Source organism: Vigna unguiculata, chromosome 4 (genome assembly GCF_037176805.1).
Source record: "Vigna unguiculata cultivar grain cowpea cultivar isolate G323 ecotype 2 chromosome 4, ASM3717680v1, whole genome shotgun sequence".
NCBI classification, from domain to species: domain Eukaryota; kingdom Viridiplantae; phylum Streptophyta; class Magnoliopsida; order Fabales; family Fabaceae; genus Vigna; species Vigna unguiculata.
This window is the reverse complement of record NC_140795.1, coordinates 31106092-31124352: the sequence shown is the minus strand read 5'-3', so window position 1 is coordinate 31124352 and position 18261 is coordinate 31106092. Positions and strand designations below refer to the sequence as shown.

At 32.2% G+C, this 18261-nt stretch overlaps 2 protein-coding genes across 2 annotated transcripts; one reads left to right on the top strand and one right to left on the bottom strand.

Moving 5' to 3' along the window:
• Nucleotides 1-1771: 1771 nt before the first annotated feature.
• On the bottom strand, nt 1772-6689 carry LOC114181259 (signal recognition particle 19 kDa protein-like). The gene is made up of 3 exons (XM_028067666.2): nt 6432-6689; nt 6258-6357; nt 1772-2076 (listed from the first exon to the last, which is right to left on the bottom strand). Exons 1-3 carry the CDS (start codon nt 6609-6611, stop codon nt 1943-1945), a joined length of 414 nt encoding a protein of 137 aa, XP_027923467.1. The 5' UTR covers nt 6612-6689; the 3' UTR covers nt 1772-1942.
• Nucleotides 6690-8486: 1797 nt separating this feature from the next.
• Nucleotides 8487-16367, top strand: LOC114182070 (putative protein S-acyltransferase 7). The gene is made up of 6 exons (XM_028068818.2): nt 8487-8833; nt 9870-10052; nt 12970-13266; nt 14114-14347; nt 14439-14567; nt 15703-16367. The coding sequence occupies exons 1-6, from the start codon at nt 8747-8749 to the stop codon at nt 16087-16089; spliced, it is 1317 nt and encodes a 438-aa protein (XP_027924619.1). The 5' UTR covers nt 8487-8746; the 3' UTR covers nt 16090-16367.
• The last annotated feature ends 1894 nt before the right edge of the window (nt 16368-18261 follow it).

The window sequence follows — 18261 nt, the reverse complement described above, 5'->3', positions numbered from 1 at the left end:
TGACATAGATTTTGGATCTTTTGAACTCCAATAAATGTTGGATGATGATAAAAAATATTCATGACAATTACATTAAATTTTTATATTGTAGTAAATAAAAGTTATTTATACAATTATAGTGAAAATATTATAGTATGATTGATAATGAATTAGAAAATAAAAAATAATTAGATAAAATATATCAAAATAGTATTCTACATGATGAAAATAAACAACAAAGAAAAGTATTATAAAATTAACAAATGTGTGTCTTAGAATCAATTTGAGAGACTACTGAAAGAAATTGCACAAAGAAAATTAAATGTATAAATAAGAGTATGATAAGATGAAAAATACCTTAGAGATCTATTTTTTTTTTCAAATATCAACATATATACTCAATGGTCGAGAAATAACAAAAATTGTTTTAGTGAAACAAAAAAATTGTTTAAATGAAACAAAAATTATTAATAATAAGTAAAGATTCTTTTATATTACCTTGTAAATGAAAGCTTTATGCTATTAAACACTTAAATTGAGAGTATTAAAAATTATCATGTGAAAGGAAAATATACAATAAATAAAATTATTAAAAAATAATAGAAATATTCAAATGTGAGACATAAAAAATTTTAATTACATACATCATTTTAACATAACTACATAAAGATTTATGATAAGATGAAAAATATATTGGATACAAATGAGTTTCATACAAACCAAAAATTAGAAGAAATAAAAAGTAGAAAGTATATATATATATATATATATATATATATATATATATATATATATATATATATATATATAAGGTTACTTAATTACTTGTCAAGATTTTAATAATTTAAACGGGAATGGAAATATGGCAGGAACGAGTATTATGGCGAGAATATGTACATCCCCATACCCAATCGAAAAAGTCGGAAATTCTTCATACCCATACCCAATCATGCGGGGATTCCTCGTCAAAACGGGGACGGATTCAGACAATACTCACAGGAGCGAGTTTATTTGCCATCTCTAACAACAACATACGTGTTTTTGGAGGGCAGATTTCACAACTAAAATTACTTACCTTTTGGAATAGATTTCTGATTAACAGACCACAAAAGCATTTCAGATTGAGAGAGCAACGACACCCTTTCATTTAGGGAAGAAGATACGAAAATAGCCTTTCATTTGAAAAAGAAAAAGAGACAAAAATGGGCTTTCAATCAGAAAAAAAGAAAATACAAAAATAAAAAATTTCAAAACCTGTTATCATATGTTTTCCCGCAACCGCACTCTTTCTTTCTCTGTTTTCTCACACAAGCGTATAATATCCTAACGGCTCTTCACCTCTCGTGTCAAACAACTTTAAAATTTAACAAAATATAAAATAAAAGGATATATTAGGCAGATAAGAAAAGAATCAAAAATTCAAGTCATTATATCATTATCCTAAAACCACACCCAAATATTTCCCTCTGGACTATTAGGATAAATGCTAAATGTAATTATCTGAATAGTTGTGACGTGTTTTTGAACGGCAAGGCAAAATCCTTGCTATTTTAATGCATATATTCCATCCAATAAAACAAGAGAAGAATATTTCTGTTCTTTCTTCCATCTTATTTGGAGGTCGCCTTCCCTGAAAGATTGGACTTACATTTAACCATTCCAATCTTGTCCCTTTTAATATCAAATCGAATAAGTGTTCAAATAAATCACATCAAAACTTTGATTGTAGAAGTAAGCCCTTAGCAACTTCAAAAATGTCTCCCACCCCTCCCAAATGAAGGCTAAGAAAAAATTGTCCAATAAGCAAAATAGAAGCCCAAGTGTAAGAATGCCTAAATTGTGCTAGTTAACATACAGATGTTACGGTTCGAAATTTTTTAACTTGGTCGGGGTAGTTAGTCGTATCATAGAAAGTACATCTGACAAAACACTCAAACATGTACAACAACGTTTGAAACACAAATTATCTCCTCTTTTTCCCACCCTTTCCAGATTTGTGGGAAGGTCCAGTAGTTGATGTTGATGCAGTCTCTTGCTTCTTGGTCCTTCCATGATGTCTAGGCACCATCTCTGCAACCCGTAACATTAGTTGCTTTCCTGCAAAACAAGCACGCCAAAAATGAAAACATCAGATTTTTGACTCGTGATGTTTACAACCAAGAAAATAAACAACGAAATTGCATTTGTAATGTCAGAGACATTAAGGCTCAAAAAAGTAGCCGTTTGCAAACATGCACTAAAAGAAAATAGCATCGTTATTCATTAACATCATCCAAAAACAGCAAAACCGGAAACGAAGCAAATTTAGAGAATGTGAAATAGACGTAAACCAAAGCGTAGGACTCCTCAACTTAGAGAAGAATTCTCTGCAAACTACGTAGCAAACTCTTTTCCTGCATTTCTATCACTCATTACGTCCCCACATACTTATTCTGTGATTCTATTTCACTTGTTCCAGCTCACCCACTCAATATTGTCAAATTCAAGGATATTAGCAGTATCCGATGGTGGACAAAAGATTGCAACTCGACCAGTAAAAGTTGAGCATATGAAAATAAATTATAAATATTATTAAGGTTCCATACATAGCACAACTATAAGTAGAATCACATGTGATAAATAAAATTACTCGTAATAACTAACAAATTCATAGTTATTTAAGGCAAACAAACTATCCAAGGAAATCATTCATATTAAAATAAAAAATAGTCATTCTCATCCTCAGGATCTTCATATTCATTAATGTCATCCCTGCCGCCTACACCATTATAATCCAAATCACCCATAGGTATAGCACCACTAACATCTTCTCCAACCTTAGCTAAAGATGTCTTCATTTGAAGCATCCAAATCTGAATTTGCTCCATTCTCCTCCACACTCCATTCATGAACAAAGCAAGATCATCAATGTTATAGACATTTCTTCCCTAACATCATTCTTGTTCAATTCTGAATTAGTCATCACAAATACCACATTTTTCACGGTCTTTTACAATAAACAATCTATTTTCTCATTGTAGACCTAAATAATTATAAAATTAATTAAAATATCATGCAACCCTACTAGGTGGTATAGGTAACTGATTATAAAATCAATTTCGTAAATTCAAATTACTAAATTGGATAAACAAGTCAAACTCAATACTTTAATAGAAAACCTTGGTAATTCTCGATGATCGTCAACATTTGAATCCCCCCATCGAGCGTAAGTTATGGTTTGGAGTGCGCATTGGGCTATTAAACTACCAAAGAATCTAGATTTGCTCTTGAAATTCTCAACTTTAGCATCAATCTTTAGAGATCTTATGAATGTCTCTCACCAACCTATCTAAACAATCATATATTCCACGCTTCACTTTATAATAACTTTAAATTCAGGACTATAGTACAACATGGTTCTTAAAAAAGTAAAATTTAAGTCTAATTCAATCATACAAAATCGCCTTATAAAGATAAATTTGCACTCACCTATATATTATTATTTAGTCATATCTCTAGTGAATATGGGATTTCTAACACACCCCCAAGCCAAGAACTAGATATCTCGAGTCAGGAACCATATATCAAGCACAAACAGTTCTCAACGGATGTAACAAAATGATCAATCACTTGTGAGTTTGCCTTCTAATTCACAAAACAAATGCAGACAATTGAGTGAGGACTTGGTGAATATTCCTGCAGAGTAAAGTAAATGGACTTTTTACAAAATTGTTTGAAAGGTGAAATTTTCTGTTTAATTTAAATTCCCTTTATCGGGGCGTGTGTATCTAGTTGCTAGCATGGCAGGATTATTCACCATCATCGACTTTTATGAGCCAGTTAATTATCATTTGGAATATTTTGTGAGAAGGTGGAGGCACTGACATCAATTTATTTTGGATAGCATTATGCATTTGCTTAATTACTAGGACTGGTCATAGTGTAGTTCAAGAGGAAAAACTAAAATGAACTAAAAGCTAGTTTTAAAAAACTATATTAAACCATTTATTTAAATCCTAAATTGAACTAAACTTTTAATAATTTTAGAGAACTAATTCTAATTAAAAAAAATGAACTGAATTGTTACAACTCAAGAACTTTGCTTTTTCATGAACTGTTTATACAAAAGCTTTAAAATTGAAACAAAACAGTAAACAATGATTTTGCGACCACCAATAATATCTTAGGGTTAAATAAGTGTTTGATACTTTGAAAATTGATCTGTATATAACTTATTTAACACATGTTTTTATCACTGACCTCTACAACATATAAAATAAAGTGAAGAAAACTTGATTACTACATCGATCAAATTTTAACGCGTGTGAATATATTTATGTAGTTGTAATATAAGCAAGAGCTAACAGTTCATAATGCTAGTCATAAATTTTAAGGATGAAGACATGGAATACATATCAAGATGAATGAATAGAGTTTATGATTATATGATATATACTTTTTTATATTTATTATATTGATTCCAATAGATGTTAATTATGCAAACATTAAAGAAAAAAAATAGTGTTGGTGGAGATAGCATGAGGAAAGAATCATAATAATGAAGTCCAAGTAATGATCTCGTCCCTACCCAACATTTGCGTTAGTGATAAATTAGTTCATTCATTTAATTAAATTCACTACATTAGATTATTACATAAGTTCAGTTAGTAGACTGTTTTGACAAAAAAAAAATTAAGAGTAGCTTTATTTGTAGATAAATCAACTATTAATGGTTTAAGGCAGTTCAGTTGTGGTTTAGTTCACAGTTTATAGTTAAATTAACAGGCCTATGCACTGTGAGTACAGAAGTATATTCTTTTCATACAGTGTGCTGATGCTATAATCTATTTTGGGTGTTAGTTCTTCTCTTGCTAACATCCGACCAAAACCCTGGCATAACTCCATGCAATGTACACCCTCCAGAGCATATGGTTTTGAAAGTACTGTAGTGTTGGGCTGGTCAAACACCTAAATTGTGGCTGCCTTGCATTAAGGAGGTTGAGGTCGATGGAATTACTGTTACAGTCAGGCATTGTGGTACATGGATGGTCTACAAACCTCTTCAATATTCTAAGAGCTCAATTTGTAATAACTGTGTGAAATGGTTTGATCACCATTACCTGCAGGTTGGGCATTGCATTGGCTGGTAAGTTAGATTTTTTTTTTACAAAATGTTTTTTAATTGTTAATCCTGTCTGCAGAATTTCCTGTGTTAGGCAGAAAATTTCGCTTGGTGTCCAGGGTGAGTATAATCTAATAGTTGCGAATTTGAAAGAGATGGGTGATCTCTTTTGTCAGCTTGGAAACTAGAAATTCTAGCATGTTCTAGTTTAGGCTCCATCTGGTAAAGTTAGGGTTATAAGATTATTTGCAACAAGAGCAAGACTTTCTGATTGTGAAAATGGAGGACGAGAAACCTCAATTGTAGGTGTACTTTCTTAGCCATCCACTTGTCTCTAGCAAGTAGAGGAAGTAGAGTTTCCGTGTCATTGCTAGTGCAAAACATTTTGCTAGAGTCAACAACAGTTAAGATGAATATGATCAAACATCAAAACAGAGTGAAGTGATCAAGAATAGGAAAGGAGGTGGAGGGTGAGAAAGAAAGATGAAATTTTCTGTCCCACACTATACCAATGTTTTAAGCCAACCTATGAAGATGGATTAGGATTTGCTTAAGAGTGGTGCCTAGCCGATGGTGGATAAAGAAAAAAAGCTGATCTTGGAGTAGTGGTGGAACAAAGAGAGTTTCACATTGGCTGCCAATTTCCAGTGGCGATGATAGAAATTTCACTTACAATAACACTCATGGCAAGAGAAAGTAGAACCAAGAGACGATCATTTAAAAGAATATGCATATCTAGAAGTTGAATTCCACACACACACATACAAGGTTATTGGAAAATTAATAGACAATTTGAAATTCAGAAACAATTTGTTCAGAACCTGCTAGCATATACGGTCTTACATTTACAATGTGATTTTTCCTGTATTAGATATGATATGATTTACAGAAGCTAACAGTAATTAACCTTAACATCCTAAATGTGATTTTTTCAATTCTCAACATATTTAGTTGAAACATATTTTAACCTTAGCAGGAAATAGATGTAATGCAAATTATCAATATGACTTGGAAGTTTGTCATAAACAATTCTTCAATGCCCACGAGTGACCAAAGTATGAGTTTTGGAAATATTAATTCCAAGAGTAACTACAGTACACGGATACCAACATAGCCAGATCTGATTCAAAGCAACATACTGACAGAAATTCATATGGGTTGAAAAATCAAATCTTACGGGACGAGATGGAGGGATTAATGAGTGTCCCATCCTCCTTCTTCAGCAACACCCTCACGCGCCCTCTTTGCATGAAATCGCGAGGATACGCCTTGTCTATCTGCAATTTTCCATATATTAATAAATTTTGCAGAGGTTTAACAGAGATGAGTAAAAATTCCAAAATTAACAAACCTCAATTGCAAAAGGAAGCTTGAGATAGCTACAACAATCACCGATTTCGGCACAAGTAGGGTTTTCGCAAGCTTTGGCGATCGCGATGCGTCTTCCTTCTGCCATTGTTTTTTTGGAATTGATGTAAACAGGATACATCACAATCCATTTTTTTATGTTGGGCAACTGGGTAGCATCCATGGTTTGCAGAATCGCCAAATCTAACACTGAACATTGAATACTTTGATTTTTGCTTATGCTATAGCACCACCCAAATGAGAAGAAGGAAGACAGAAGGTGACGAAGAGAAATCAGGATACCGTTGGCCCATTCCGCTAATCATACCGTGGCCCAAAAACTTACATGTAAAATAGTTTATATTTTATTATTTGCACCCTCAGTTCCTATTCACACTACAAACTTTTAAAAGCCAACCAGGCAAATGGAAATCTATGTTTCTATCTTGCATTTCAAACAATAGTTTATATATTTTACTTAATAATAATTTTGAATATATTTGTAAAATTATAGAAACATATTTTGTAAAATTTTTATATCATAGTTTTTACTTTATAAGATTACATGCAATACTATTGTTTATGTATTATTTTTTACTTTGTTATATTTTTATTTTTGTGATATTTCTTTTGCTATTATAATTTGTTATATATAACTATTAAATTATTGTTGTTGGTAATATTAAAACTTTTATAATATGATTTGCAATGTTATTAGTTTTTACTTCCCTTTAAATAAATGAAGTTAGAGTATGATTTCATAATTTTAGATTTCGTAAAATTATTTTAAAGATTACATTATATATATATATATATATATATATATATATAATATAAAATTATACTAGATGGAGTAATTCAAATTATAATTTTAAATTGAAAATAAGAGAGATATATTAGTCATATTTTTTTACATTATAGGGACGAAAGAAGAAAGAATGGCCACTTTTTCAATGTGGTGTACTTTAGAAGCTACTTTGTCTACAAAGTGGGAGAGTGGTTGTGCATCTATGCCCATTGACTATACTACTAAATAAGGTCCATAATTTGTGCACCTAATTTTCTTTTTTGTTATTAAATATATGATTTCTAAGTAAGAAAATTTTACAATTATATATACAATTTAAATTAGTAATTTACACTTATATACTTATTTTATGAGTTTTTCAAGATAAATTAATTAACACAAATATGCATATTCTTATTTATTTTTGTTATGCAACATTCAAAATAATTCTCATAATTTTATTTCATTATATATTATTATATATAAATAAATTTAAGGAAATAGTATATGCATTAATTCTAATAGCTAAAAGTGTAAATCAGATATTGCACATACTATTTTCTAAAACTAATAATATACAATGAAATAAAATTATGAGAATTAATTTGGATGTTTTATAATAAAAATAAATAAAACTATTAATATTTTAAATTTACTAGGCATACCTATATACTGTAGTGAAACAACAAATTTGATTTGATTACATAAGTTAATAGGAATATCCATTCTACATTAATGGAATAAGATATTGTTTTAAAAAAATATTTAATGATAGGTCACTCATAATATCTTATATCATTAGAAAATTAAAATATCTTAATGATATTGCTTTAAATATGAAATCAATTATGTTGAGAGAAAATCATTCTTTGCTTACTCACCAAAATCTAAAACGAAAATGAAAAGGCAAAGACAAATATACTTTAGATTTGAAAATCTATAAACAAAACCTACTTCTTGAAAAACAAAAACATTTTCTTCAACCAAACAAGCCGAAGAAATCTTGTAACAACCTAAACATGGGGAACACTTTCCAATAGTGGAACCAATCCACCACGTCACTTAAAAAATATCATAAAATCACACAAAATTTTGTCTAAGTTTACCTGAAGGATTAAGCATATACTCTGAGAACAGTAAAGAACAAGGCCCGATTCATGTTCCAAAACGCACCCCTTTTCCCTTTCACACAAGCCACGTCAGGCTCTACACTCTGTAAAGCACAGACATTTATACTGTCACACCAATAGTCAAATGTAAAGCGAATCCCCTTCTTGCTTCCTCAACCCATCAAAACATCACAAACACAAAACAAATAGAAACCCTCACTTTTACTTTACTTCCCTTGCATTCATTGCATTCCTTCCACATTGCTCAGCTCGCCCCTGGTGTTTCTTCCCTTTTCTCCGCCATGATTTCCGTCTCCCATACATAGATTCACTTCTACCTCTCTCACCGTTTTTTTCTTCTATTCTTTCACAAAGTGTGTGATTTTATTTGTCTTGCTTTGGGTTGTTTGTTGTGGGTAAGATATGTACGTGGATCCTCCGTCCCCGAGTTCGGATCCGGGTGCGGGATCCGGAGATTTGCGGGTCTACCAAGCCTGGAAGGGGAGCAATGTGAGTTCTCTGTTGGGTGTTTTTTTTATTTATTTAAAGTTTATTGTTTTGATTTGAATTGGTATGAAGTTTGTCACCGCAGCGTTCTGTTGTGTTGCCTATTTTGATCACTGTCCTTTCTTAAAGCTGTGATTTTTTTACTGTGATTATTTAGTGTTTTCTTTTGGTAGAAATGGGTTTTCTGTTGAGGGGGGAGTATTGGCTTGGAAGATGAATTTGAACCAAGCCTGTACTTTGGTGTTTGAATGATAGACCTTGTTTGGATGAACTTTTTTATACATGGGGTAAACTTTTTCATAAGGAAAAATAACTTGTGAGCCTGTTTTTACATCAGTTTCTTCATAAAAACGCATTTCAGAAAAGAAAATAAAAGATGAAATGGATTTTGACTAAGTTAATTTGTAGAAACTCATTCATGTTGGATTCTCTTAAAGATGTATTCTGACTTCTGCATTTGATTTGAAGAAATTTATGTCATTTTCCTCTTTTGTTGTCTTTTTCCATGACTGTTTGTGTGGATAAATTTATCCAAATAGTCCCTATATACCATAGCTTTTGCTTTGGAGAAGTTTGTAAAGCGTTTTTATATGATTTAAATGCACAAGTTGACTTAGCTTTCTAGAAAGCTCAATTCATTTTTTACCTTTTTACTTTCCTCTTTTAAGTATTTATAATAAATATATCCAAACAGACCTAAAACATTTTGAGAAAGCATAATAAGCAAGGTTGTGACAAGGATAAGTAGAAAGTAGTTGCTGTTTAATTTTTAAGATGATATATTGAACCTTTGTTGAACCATTGTCACCGAGTTTTGACAGTACTTGCTAGTAGTTTATATGACTAATTCTTTATTGTGATAGAAGTGCTAGTATTGTGATAGAAGTGTTAGTATCGTAAATTGTCTTTTCCACAGAACCCATGATGAATAGTACTATGTTAGTGGTCAATGCTGTAATTTTATTTAAAATGTGCTGTTGCTCTAGTTGTTGTGGTTCTGTGAAAATGCATATTCATTGTTTTCATCCATTTCCTGCAGAAATTTTTACTTCAGGGCAGGTTCATATTTGGACCGGATGCAAGATCGTTGGCCCTGACAATTTTTCTTATTGCTGCTCCTGTTGCAGTTTTCTGTGCCTATGTTGCCAGAAAACTAATAAATGATTTTTCTGATCACTTGGGGATGACCATAATGGCCATTGCTATTATATTCACTATTTATGTGAGACTCTCTCTTCTTGCTTTTTATATGCATACAAACATACACCAAGCATACAATTTTGTTCTTTGACCCTACATTGTTCAGCTATATTGATTTGGCACTTCATTTATAATCTTGAGAAACATTTCTCTATGTTGCCGCTCACACATGCTTGTTTGGAGTAAGCTACTAGTCGGGATTAGTTAATGATAGGTTTGGTATAGTTTACAAAAGAAGGAAAAGACAAGGTAGTTAGTACAGTTGTAATTAAACAGCGGTAACAGACTATTATAAATAGTCTTATTAATGAGGAGAGTGAACAGTTTTTTGGGTTTAGTGAGATGGATTGTGGAGAGTGGGATTCTCTCAAATAACCTCAGTTGTATTGTTGTACTAAAACTCATCTTGTTCCTTGTTTCTATTCCCTACTATGTTGGTACGGGATTAGAGTACAGATAGCAATAAAAGAATATCTTTCTGTTCTGTTCTAATATCAGTTCTATCAGTTAACTTCTAATTTCTGAATGGAATACAACTTGGCTGATGTCCCTTTACTCATTTGTTTAACTAGCCAGGACCATAATGAATCTAATATGATCAACTAGTACTGCTAGCAGAATTTTGCTCCTGGCAAAGAAATGGAATCCTTGACCAAGCCAAGTATTCTGCATTATGTCGTTTTGTTTAAATTAGAGATAATATTTTATTTGAAAGGGAAACAGATATGATGAAGAGAAGTTTGAGCAGATATTCTCCTCCTTTAACTGATTGCATAATGATGGAAAGCACATTACGTCGTAGCTGTAAGAGAGCCTTTCTGAAAACTGGCCATGGCAAATACATTTGTTTCCATATCAATTATGGTGATTTCCCATTAGGTATCCAAGTTTTGGTCTAAGTTCTAACTACAGATGCCAAATGTCAGCATAAATAGGATTCTGCTAGAGAACAGTATCGCCCTTGCTTTTGTCAAAAACCTTTTAATCTAATTGAAGATAAATTGCTCCCAAGCAATGAGGTTCTGTGAGATCTCTGTAAGTAAGGTGTGGTGCAGAGGGAAGAATGGGAACAGGAGTTCCTGTTGAATGTTGAGCTAGGACTGAATATTAGGTATTCATCAGGTTCCATGACTGACCAAACATAATATACTTCTCCATATGCTCTTCTCTGCACTGTAAATAGGCTGTTGTTTCTTAACTAGAAGTTTGAACAACACAACACAGTCATTATGAGTTGTAAAAAATAACGTCCATTCATGTACAACAAGCTATTAATCAAAATAGTTTATATTTGTAAACAACATTTATCCATGAAAGAGTCTAATTTCCATTTTTAAACCCTAATTCATTAGTTATCTTAGCAATGGAACTTGCGTAAGAGAAGAATTTAAGGATGACTAACAAACCAAATATTATCAGCTCAAGGTTTCTTAGTTGTTATACTTTAGCTCACTTGAGACTGCATGGATTTTAGTTTCATTACATTGAACCCTAGCAATTAGGAGCTTAGCTAGTGATATGCATATTTTAATAGGAAAACATATATGCTTATGAACATGAATTAAAAATGAGTTGAATTTCTTCCCATGGTGATCTCATGAAATGGCTTCATGTTCATCTTAGAGTCAATGATTCAAATCACAACTTTATATCAACGCAATAACTTTATATGAGCACAAGACCTACAATAAGAATAAGTATGGAATATGAAATGGATGGATGAAGAAAGAATAAAAGATAAACGGTCAGAAGCCTTAGGAAGGAATAGAGAAAGGTGTGCCACTTGTTGAAGTAGAGATTACCCCATGCTTCTCTAACAAAACCTCCTAATGTTGAATCACTGCTTGACTCGTAAGAAATAAGATAAAACTCTATCATCCACTTCACACACACAAAGATGCCAAAAACTTGCTCTCAAATTTCAATATATCAAAAGTGATTTTACTAAGGATGAAGATGGCTATTTATAACCTAACCTGTGACATCAAAAATTCAAGTATAAATTCAGAGGAAACATTTGCTACTCCTAGACAATGGAATTACCATTGTTTTTAAGAAATGAAGATATTTGAAGTGAAAACCAAGGACATAAGAATTTCAAATCCTATCACTTGGGCCATTATTCCTTTTTTCACATCCTCACTGCCACATCAATTTCACCCAAGTGAGGACATTATGACACATGATGGTAAGATCAGCCCTTTTGGTCCATCTTTGCGTGCTTCACAGAAGCTGACTTGTTCCTCCAACATTTCTTCTCTAATTTTAGAAAGTCTTCTTCTTTACCTACATACAAACATCAAATGCTAATAAGATTACTAAGTCCTAAGATTAAGAACACTAAATCTAAATCAAGTGACTTTTGAGATTAGCATGAAAGTGGTCAAAACCATGTCTAGGTTATGAAATGCAAGATAAATGCTAAGATATGCATGACATACAAGAGACCTACCTAACACTCCAAATTTGAAGTTTTGTTTGCCCTCAAGCAAGCTAAAACTTACCTAAACAGACAACCTATTTAGTACATCAACTTAAACCAAAACTAAGCATAGAACACTGAACATGATTTGAAATCGAGCACCCATAGTTACATCCATCCATACCTCCAAAACTCAAGTCTTTGAAACACAATTCTGACAGTATGAATCATACACTGTGGTATCCACACTAGATCACGGCCAAGATGCAATTGCAGATAATTCCTCAAGAGGATAATGAAATCGACAATGACAATTTTTGGGAAACCAAAGAACACTTGTTTTCTTATAAATTTAGTGTATCTTTCTAGCACACAAGTGTATTATGGTAAGTGTATCTCTCAATTCCTTATGCTGAAATCATGCATTTTATTGGGAGGGGGTATTATGCATTTGCTGTATTATGAGCTCTGAAGTATATTCTTTCATACTGTATTCTTATGTTATAATCCTTTTTAGGTGTTAGTTCTTCTGTTGTTAACATCTGGCCGAGACCCTGGCATAATTCCACGCAATGCACATCCTCCAGAGCCAGAAGGTTTTGAAGGTAGTCTAGATGTTGGTGCTGGTCAAACTCCTCAATTCCGGTTGCCTCGCATTAAGGAGGTTGAGGTCAATGGAATGACTGTTAAGGTCAAGTACTGTGATACTTGCATGCTCTACAGACCTCCTCGATGTTCTCACTGCTCAATTTGTAATAACTGCGTGGAACGGTTTGATCACCATTGTCCATGGGTTGGGCAGTGCATTGGGCTGGTAAGTGGACCTTTTGTTTGACTAAATTGATATTTTAATGGTTAATCCTGTCGCAGAATTTTCTATGCCAGAAAAAAAGTGTAGCTTGGTATCTGAGATGAATAGAATCTAATAGTTGTGGATTTAAAGAGATGGATGATCTCTATTGTCAGATTGGAATTTGTTGAGATAGTTTGTATTTTGTACATGAGCTGTGCTGGAAAATATAGCATTTTTAGTAATGTATTATCAGTACTTGTATTTTCAAAATTTAGTTCAACCCTTGTCGGTCAAATTTTGAACCTCACGGTACGTTATATGGTTATATTAATATATGATTTCTTTCCTGTTTATTATCTTTGGCAATACATAGTAATAATAATGTGAAGTTGTAGAACAGTCAACAGTCCAGCTTATTAATCGAGACCTGGTGGATGATAGGTATTTATTGTCCATAAGGGGAATTGGACTTAAGGTTTGAGTGCTTTTGTATTTAATATGAGCATTCTTTATAATATACTTAGGAGCGTTTTCTGAATTTCATATAAGAAAACTAGGGTCAATTCTTGCTGTGTGGATGTCATTTATTAATTATGGTAAAGATTATGCTATTCAATTATGCTTAGCTTCTAGTGAACGCACCCCCTTCCCCAAAAAGTGCTCTGTGCTACTGCTGGAACACTTTTTACTTTCATGGAAAAAACCTCAAATTTTAGATTTCATTGAATTTAGAGTTAATACAAAAGATGTGTCTTAATATACCGTTGTACTTTATTTTCCTTTTCATCAGTGGCTTTTTCAGTTATCATTTGACTTGTCATTCTTGAATATTTTATGTATCTGAATGTTTTGCACAATTGTTATGCAGCGTAATTATCGCTTCTTCTTCATGTTTGTCTTCTCAACTACACTACTTTGTATATATGTTTTCGCATTTTGTTGGGTCTATATTAGAAGAATTATGGAGTCAGAGGAGACAACAATTTGGAAGGCAATGATCAAAACTCCAGCCTCCATAGTGTTAATAATTTACACTTTCATATCAATGTGGTTTGTTGGTGGCCTGACTGCCTTTCATTTATATCTTATAAGTACAAATCAGGTAACTACTCCTTTTTAAAATCATTATATATACTTTAAAAATCTATTCTAATGAACTTACAACCTTATATATGTGTCCATTGCTGTTACAGACCACATATGAGAACTTCAGATACCGATATGATCGACGGGCCAACCCCTATAACAGGGGAGTAATCAATAATTTCTTAGAGATATTTTGCACCAGCATTCCCCAATCAAAGAACAATTTCAGGGAAAAGGTGCTGTTAATATATATGAAAATATCTTAGAATATCTTCGATTATCCTCTACTTTTAGTTTCCTTATATTATAGGATTGATTACTATACTTCCTTGTATTGATTAGTTTGCATTATGATTACTATGAATAAGAGTTTAGCATTTTTAAGTTTTATAATACTATCTATCTTCCTCACTATATATCTAAAGTTATATAATTTCAATTATAGTGATACCATGTTCTGGGACATGTCCTACGCCGAAGTCTCTAGTTTTTTTCTTTTTTTTACTTTCCCTTTTGCCCTTGAAGGGTGAATATTGAAACTATCTCATCATTGAATATCTTAGATTATGTTCTAGGCCAGTTTCCGTGTTTGCTCATTATTTTTATTTAGGATTGATTACCATATTTTCTTATTATAATTTGCTTACATAATTAGTTAGGATTACGATATGAAGCACGAACACGTCTCATAAATGGTGTATCCCATGTCAGACACATATAGGACACCAACACGCGTACGAGATGCTCGTACGACACACGTATCAGTGAAGTGTCTAATTTGAAAGATATATTTCTGTCTTTGACATGATTTTGACATGGCTCCAACATAATGTTAATAACCACAAATATAATAATTTTCTAAAAAAACCTATCAACTTATAAACTTATTGCACAAGTTTCTATTATAATTATAGAAATAAGGAACAAATCTTATATGATCATTACTTTTTGTAATTTGGATATTAGATTGTTAGATATATCGTTAGATATCTTATCTCTATCTTTAGTTTCTTTGTTATTATTCTTTATGTGTATTTTGGGCCTATATTATAAATACAGTACTCTATGTATATTTTCTATACAAGGGAAATTAATTCCAAACCTATTTTTGTGGTAACTGACAATGTGTTTGGATTATTCTATCTGACTATTTCCTGCTTATAGATTTTTGAGGAAGTAAATATACAATGATCTAATATATAGATCCATGTCCCTGTGTCTTAAATTTTGGAGACTACATATATTGAAGTGTCGGATGTCCATGTCGGTATCCATGCTACATAAGTTATAGGTTTTACGATAACATCATTGCCATGTTACATTGAGGTAATATTGAGTGTGGTTTTGTCTTTATACCTATAATTTGAACAGGTGCCACTGGAACCAGTATTACCTGTTCGATCAGTTGGTGGTGGGTTTATGAGCCCGAGTATGGGAAAAGCCGTGGATGACATAGAGATGGGCAGAAAAACTGTGTGGGCCGACATGGGTACTGCTCTTGATCCTTCTGAAGGACAATTAAACGAGCGTTTGGCTATTAAAGATGGTGAATTCGGTGAGTTGTCCCCAGAAATCAGAACCACAGTAGATGAAACGAGTGATCGTGGTGGAATACATCCCAGGAGATCAAGCTGGGGAAGAAAAAGTGGAAGCTGGGAAATGTCCCCAGAAGTTCTTGCCTTGGCATCAAGGGTTGGTGAATCAAATCGAATGGGTGGAGGTAGCAGCAGTTTGACCAGTGAAAACAGGCATACATAGCCACTCAAATTAATACTCTGGCAAAGGATTTTATTTGTTGTAATTAAATTAAAATATATTACATTTCTGATGCGGTAAATCAACAGCAAAAATTAATTGTATTTGCAATGTGGTGTTGGTTGAGGGCTTTGGAGGGTGTTTGTTAGTGTTGTTTTAGCCATTGTGGCTCTAGGAAGAAGGAATTGTTGTGTTGCTGTGAGTGAAGCTTTTCCTTTGCCTTGGGTTGTATCATACTTACCAATTAACTAGTAGCCTTTGTCTTACCATTTACCAATTAACTCTAGTGTTGAGTCTGGATTCTTTACTCAGTTTTTATACTGTCATTTTCAGCTGAGCATTATAGATATACTGATATTAGTATATTAAAATTCTTTTTTAATATATTTTAAAAGCACTGCAAAACAATATAAAAAAAAATAGAGAATTTAAATTCTAAATGTCATTTAGGTCATAGTCGGTTTGCTCATAGGATTTTTCAATCCTAAGTATTAGTGATTTCTTTACAAAAATAATTAATAAAATGTCATTTTAGTCTATTTTAACATCTGTATTGAAAGTACATTCATGCCATGATTAGAAGTTTGTAACGTGCTTTTACGTCATTAAAAAGATAGTAAAAACATCTTGGTATATTTTAATAATGGTTAATTTAGCTCTCTTTTATGAATTGTCAAGGGTTCTATCCTCGATCCTGGACTCTGTTTTTGTCATTAGAAACTATATTATTCACAATACAAAATATAAGGACTAAAATTAATTTTTTTCATTTGTTTTCGTTTTTACATGTGCTTGCTTGAGGAAGTACTCATCAAATGATGTATCTGATGGGCAATATATTTGCCAAATGGACTTGCTAGAAAAGTCTTCCACACAAGAGCACTAGACGATAGTTTTACCGAAAGAGTCAACTCACGTTGGATGAATAATAATTGTTGTCGATGCTATCAAATAAATGTCACTCTTCTACAGCAATGTTGCACAAAATAGTGAACAAATGAATATAGATAGTGTTAAGCTAACCTCAATCTTTTCCCAATGAATTTGATATGAAGAAATGTGTAGGAGGTATAAACAATAAAAAAAAAAGAGGTTGACAAATAGTAGACAGTATAAAAGATTTAAAACAAATAAGACAAAATAGGTTGATTCTTTAGCTTTCTCATAATCAAATAATTCATTGGTTATGATATGATTATCATTCATTAATTTATAAACAAAGATTTCAAATTATGTTCAACAAACTAATATTAAATTGTTTAGACCCTTAACTGATCAAACAAATGTAATTCAAACTCTATTTAAACTTCACTTGTTCAAATGAATGTAGGTGAGATCCTTCTCTATTCATTTACCTTTATAACTATGTAATGTAGTATAGAATTAACCAAGCTAGCATTTAATTAACTCATGCAGTTTATCACCAGTTCAAATGAATGTCAACAAAAGGCCTATTACAACATGTACGTGCTTTAAAGTATTGCTTATTCACACAAACAAAAGGTTATTAGAAATAAGATTTCAAACTAAAGCTATAAGATTGATAAACATACATAATAATAAGAAATCAGAATTAATAAAGAATAGAGGAAAAGCGTACTTTGTATTGACCAAACTAATGAATAATTCATTGTTTGCACATAACCTATAAATCAACTAAGATTACAAGAGAATCAAACCAAGGCACTTAGCCCTCCACATGAAAGGTACTAAAATAACGAATAAGAAAGTAAAAAAAAAAAAAGTGAAGTGGTGATGGAAAAGATTATTGATGTGGTGAGTGAGATTATGTGGAAGCTTGCTTGCTAATCTCTATTTATAATGGTTATGGTTGGATCTTAACTATTGTTCCAGCTATATGTAGGAGATCAAAAGTGTTGACTTCACTTACAACTTTGGTTCATGTTTTTCACTAGTAGCAACTACTTCTATTATAAAGGTCGAAAATATCAGTACTAGATGCTTGTATCCATGTTAGAAAATTTACCCTAGATTTCTTGCCAAAATTCAAGGGAATAAACACAATTTTTATTTGTTGAATATTCAGTATGAATAACATTTTATTGAATCAAAGAGTCTCACGAATCTCTCTTAAGAAATAACCAAAGCAACAACTTTCACGTGCAGAAATCCTAAGCCCAACGCATCAAATGAAAAGGTGCAGACGAGGTGCTC

What these genes read in the sequence shown, in the direction of transcription:
- LOC114181259 (XM_028067666.2), bottom strand. Translation starts at nt 6,611, where the DNA reads ATGGATGCTACCCAGTTGCCCAACATAAAAAAATGGATTGTGATGTAT. An exon ending in AGCTTCCTTTTGCAATTGAG is followed by an intron (nt 6,358 to 6,431) that starts GTTTGTTAATTT and finishes GGAAAATTGCAG; the next exon opens with ATAGACAAGGCGTATCCTCG. An exon ending in TAATCCCTCCATCTCGTCCC is followed by an intron (nt 2,077 to 6,257) that starts GTAAGATTTGAT and finishes CTTGTTTTGCAG; the next exon opens with GAAAGCAACTAATGTTACGG.
- LOC114182070 (XM_028068818.2), top strand. Translation starts at nt 8,747, where the DNA reads ATGTACGTGGATCCTCCGTCCCCGAGTTCGGATCCGGGTGCGGGATCC. An exon ending in CTATTATATTCACTATTTAT is followed by an intron (nt 10,053 to 12,969) that starts GTGAGACTCTCT and finishes AATCCTTTTTAG; the next exon opens with GTGTTAGTTCTTCTGTTGTT. An exon ending in AGAACAATTTCAGGGAAAAG is followed by an intron (nt 14,568 to 15,702) that starts GTGCTGTTAATA and finishes TAATTTGAACAG; the next exon opens with GTGCCACTGGAACCAGTATT.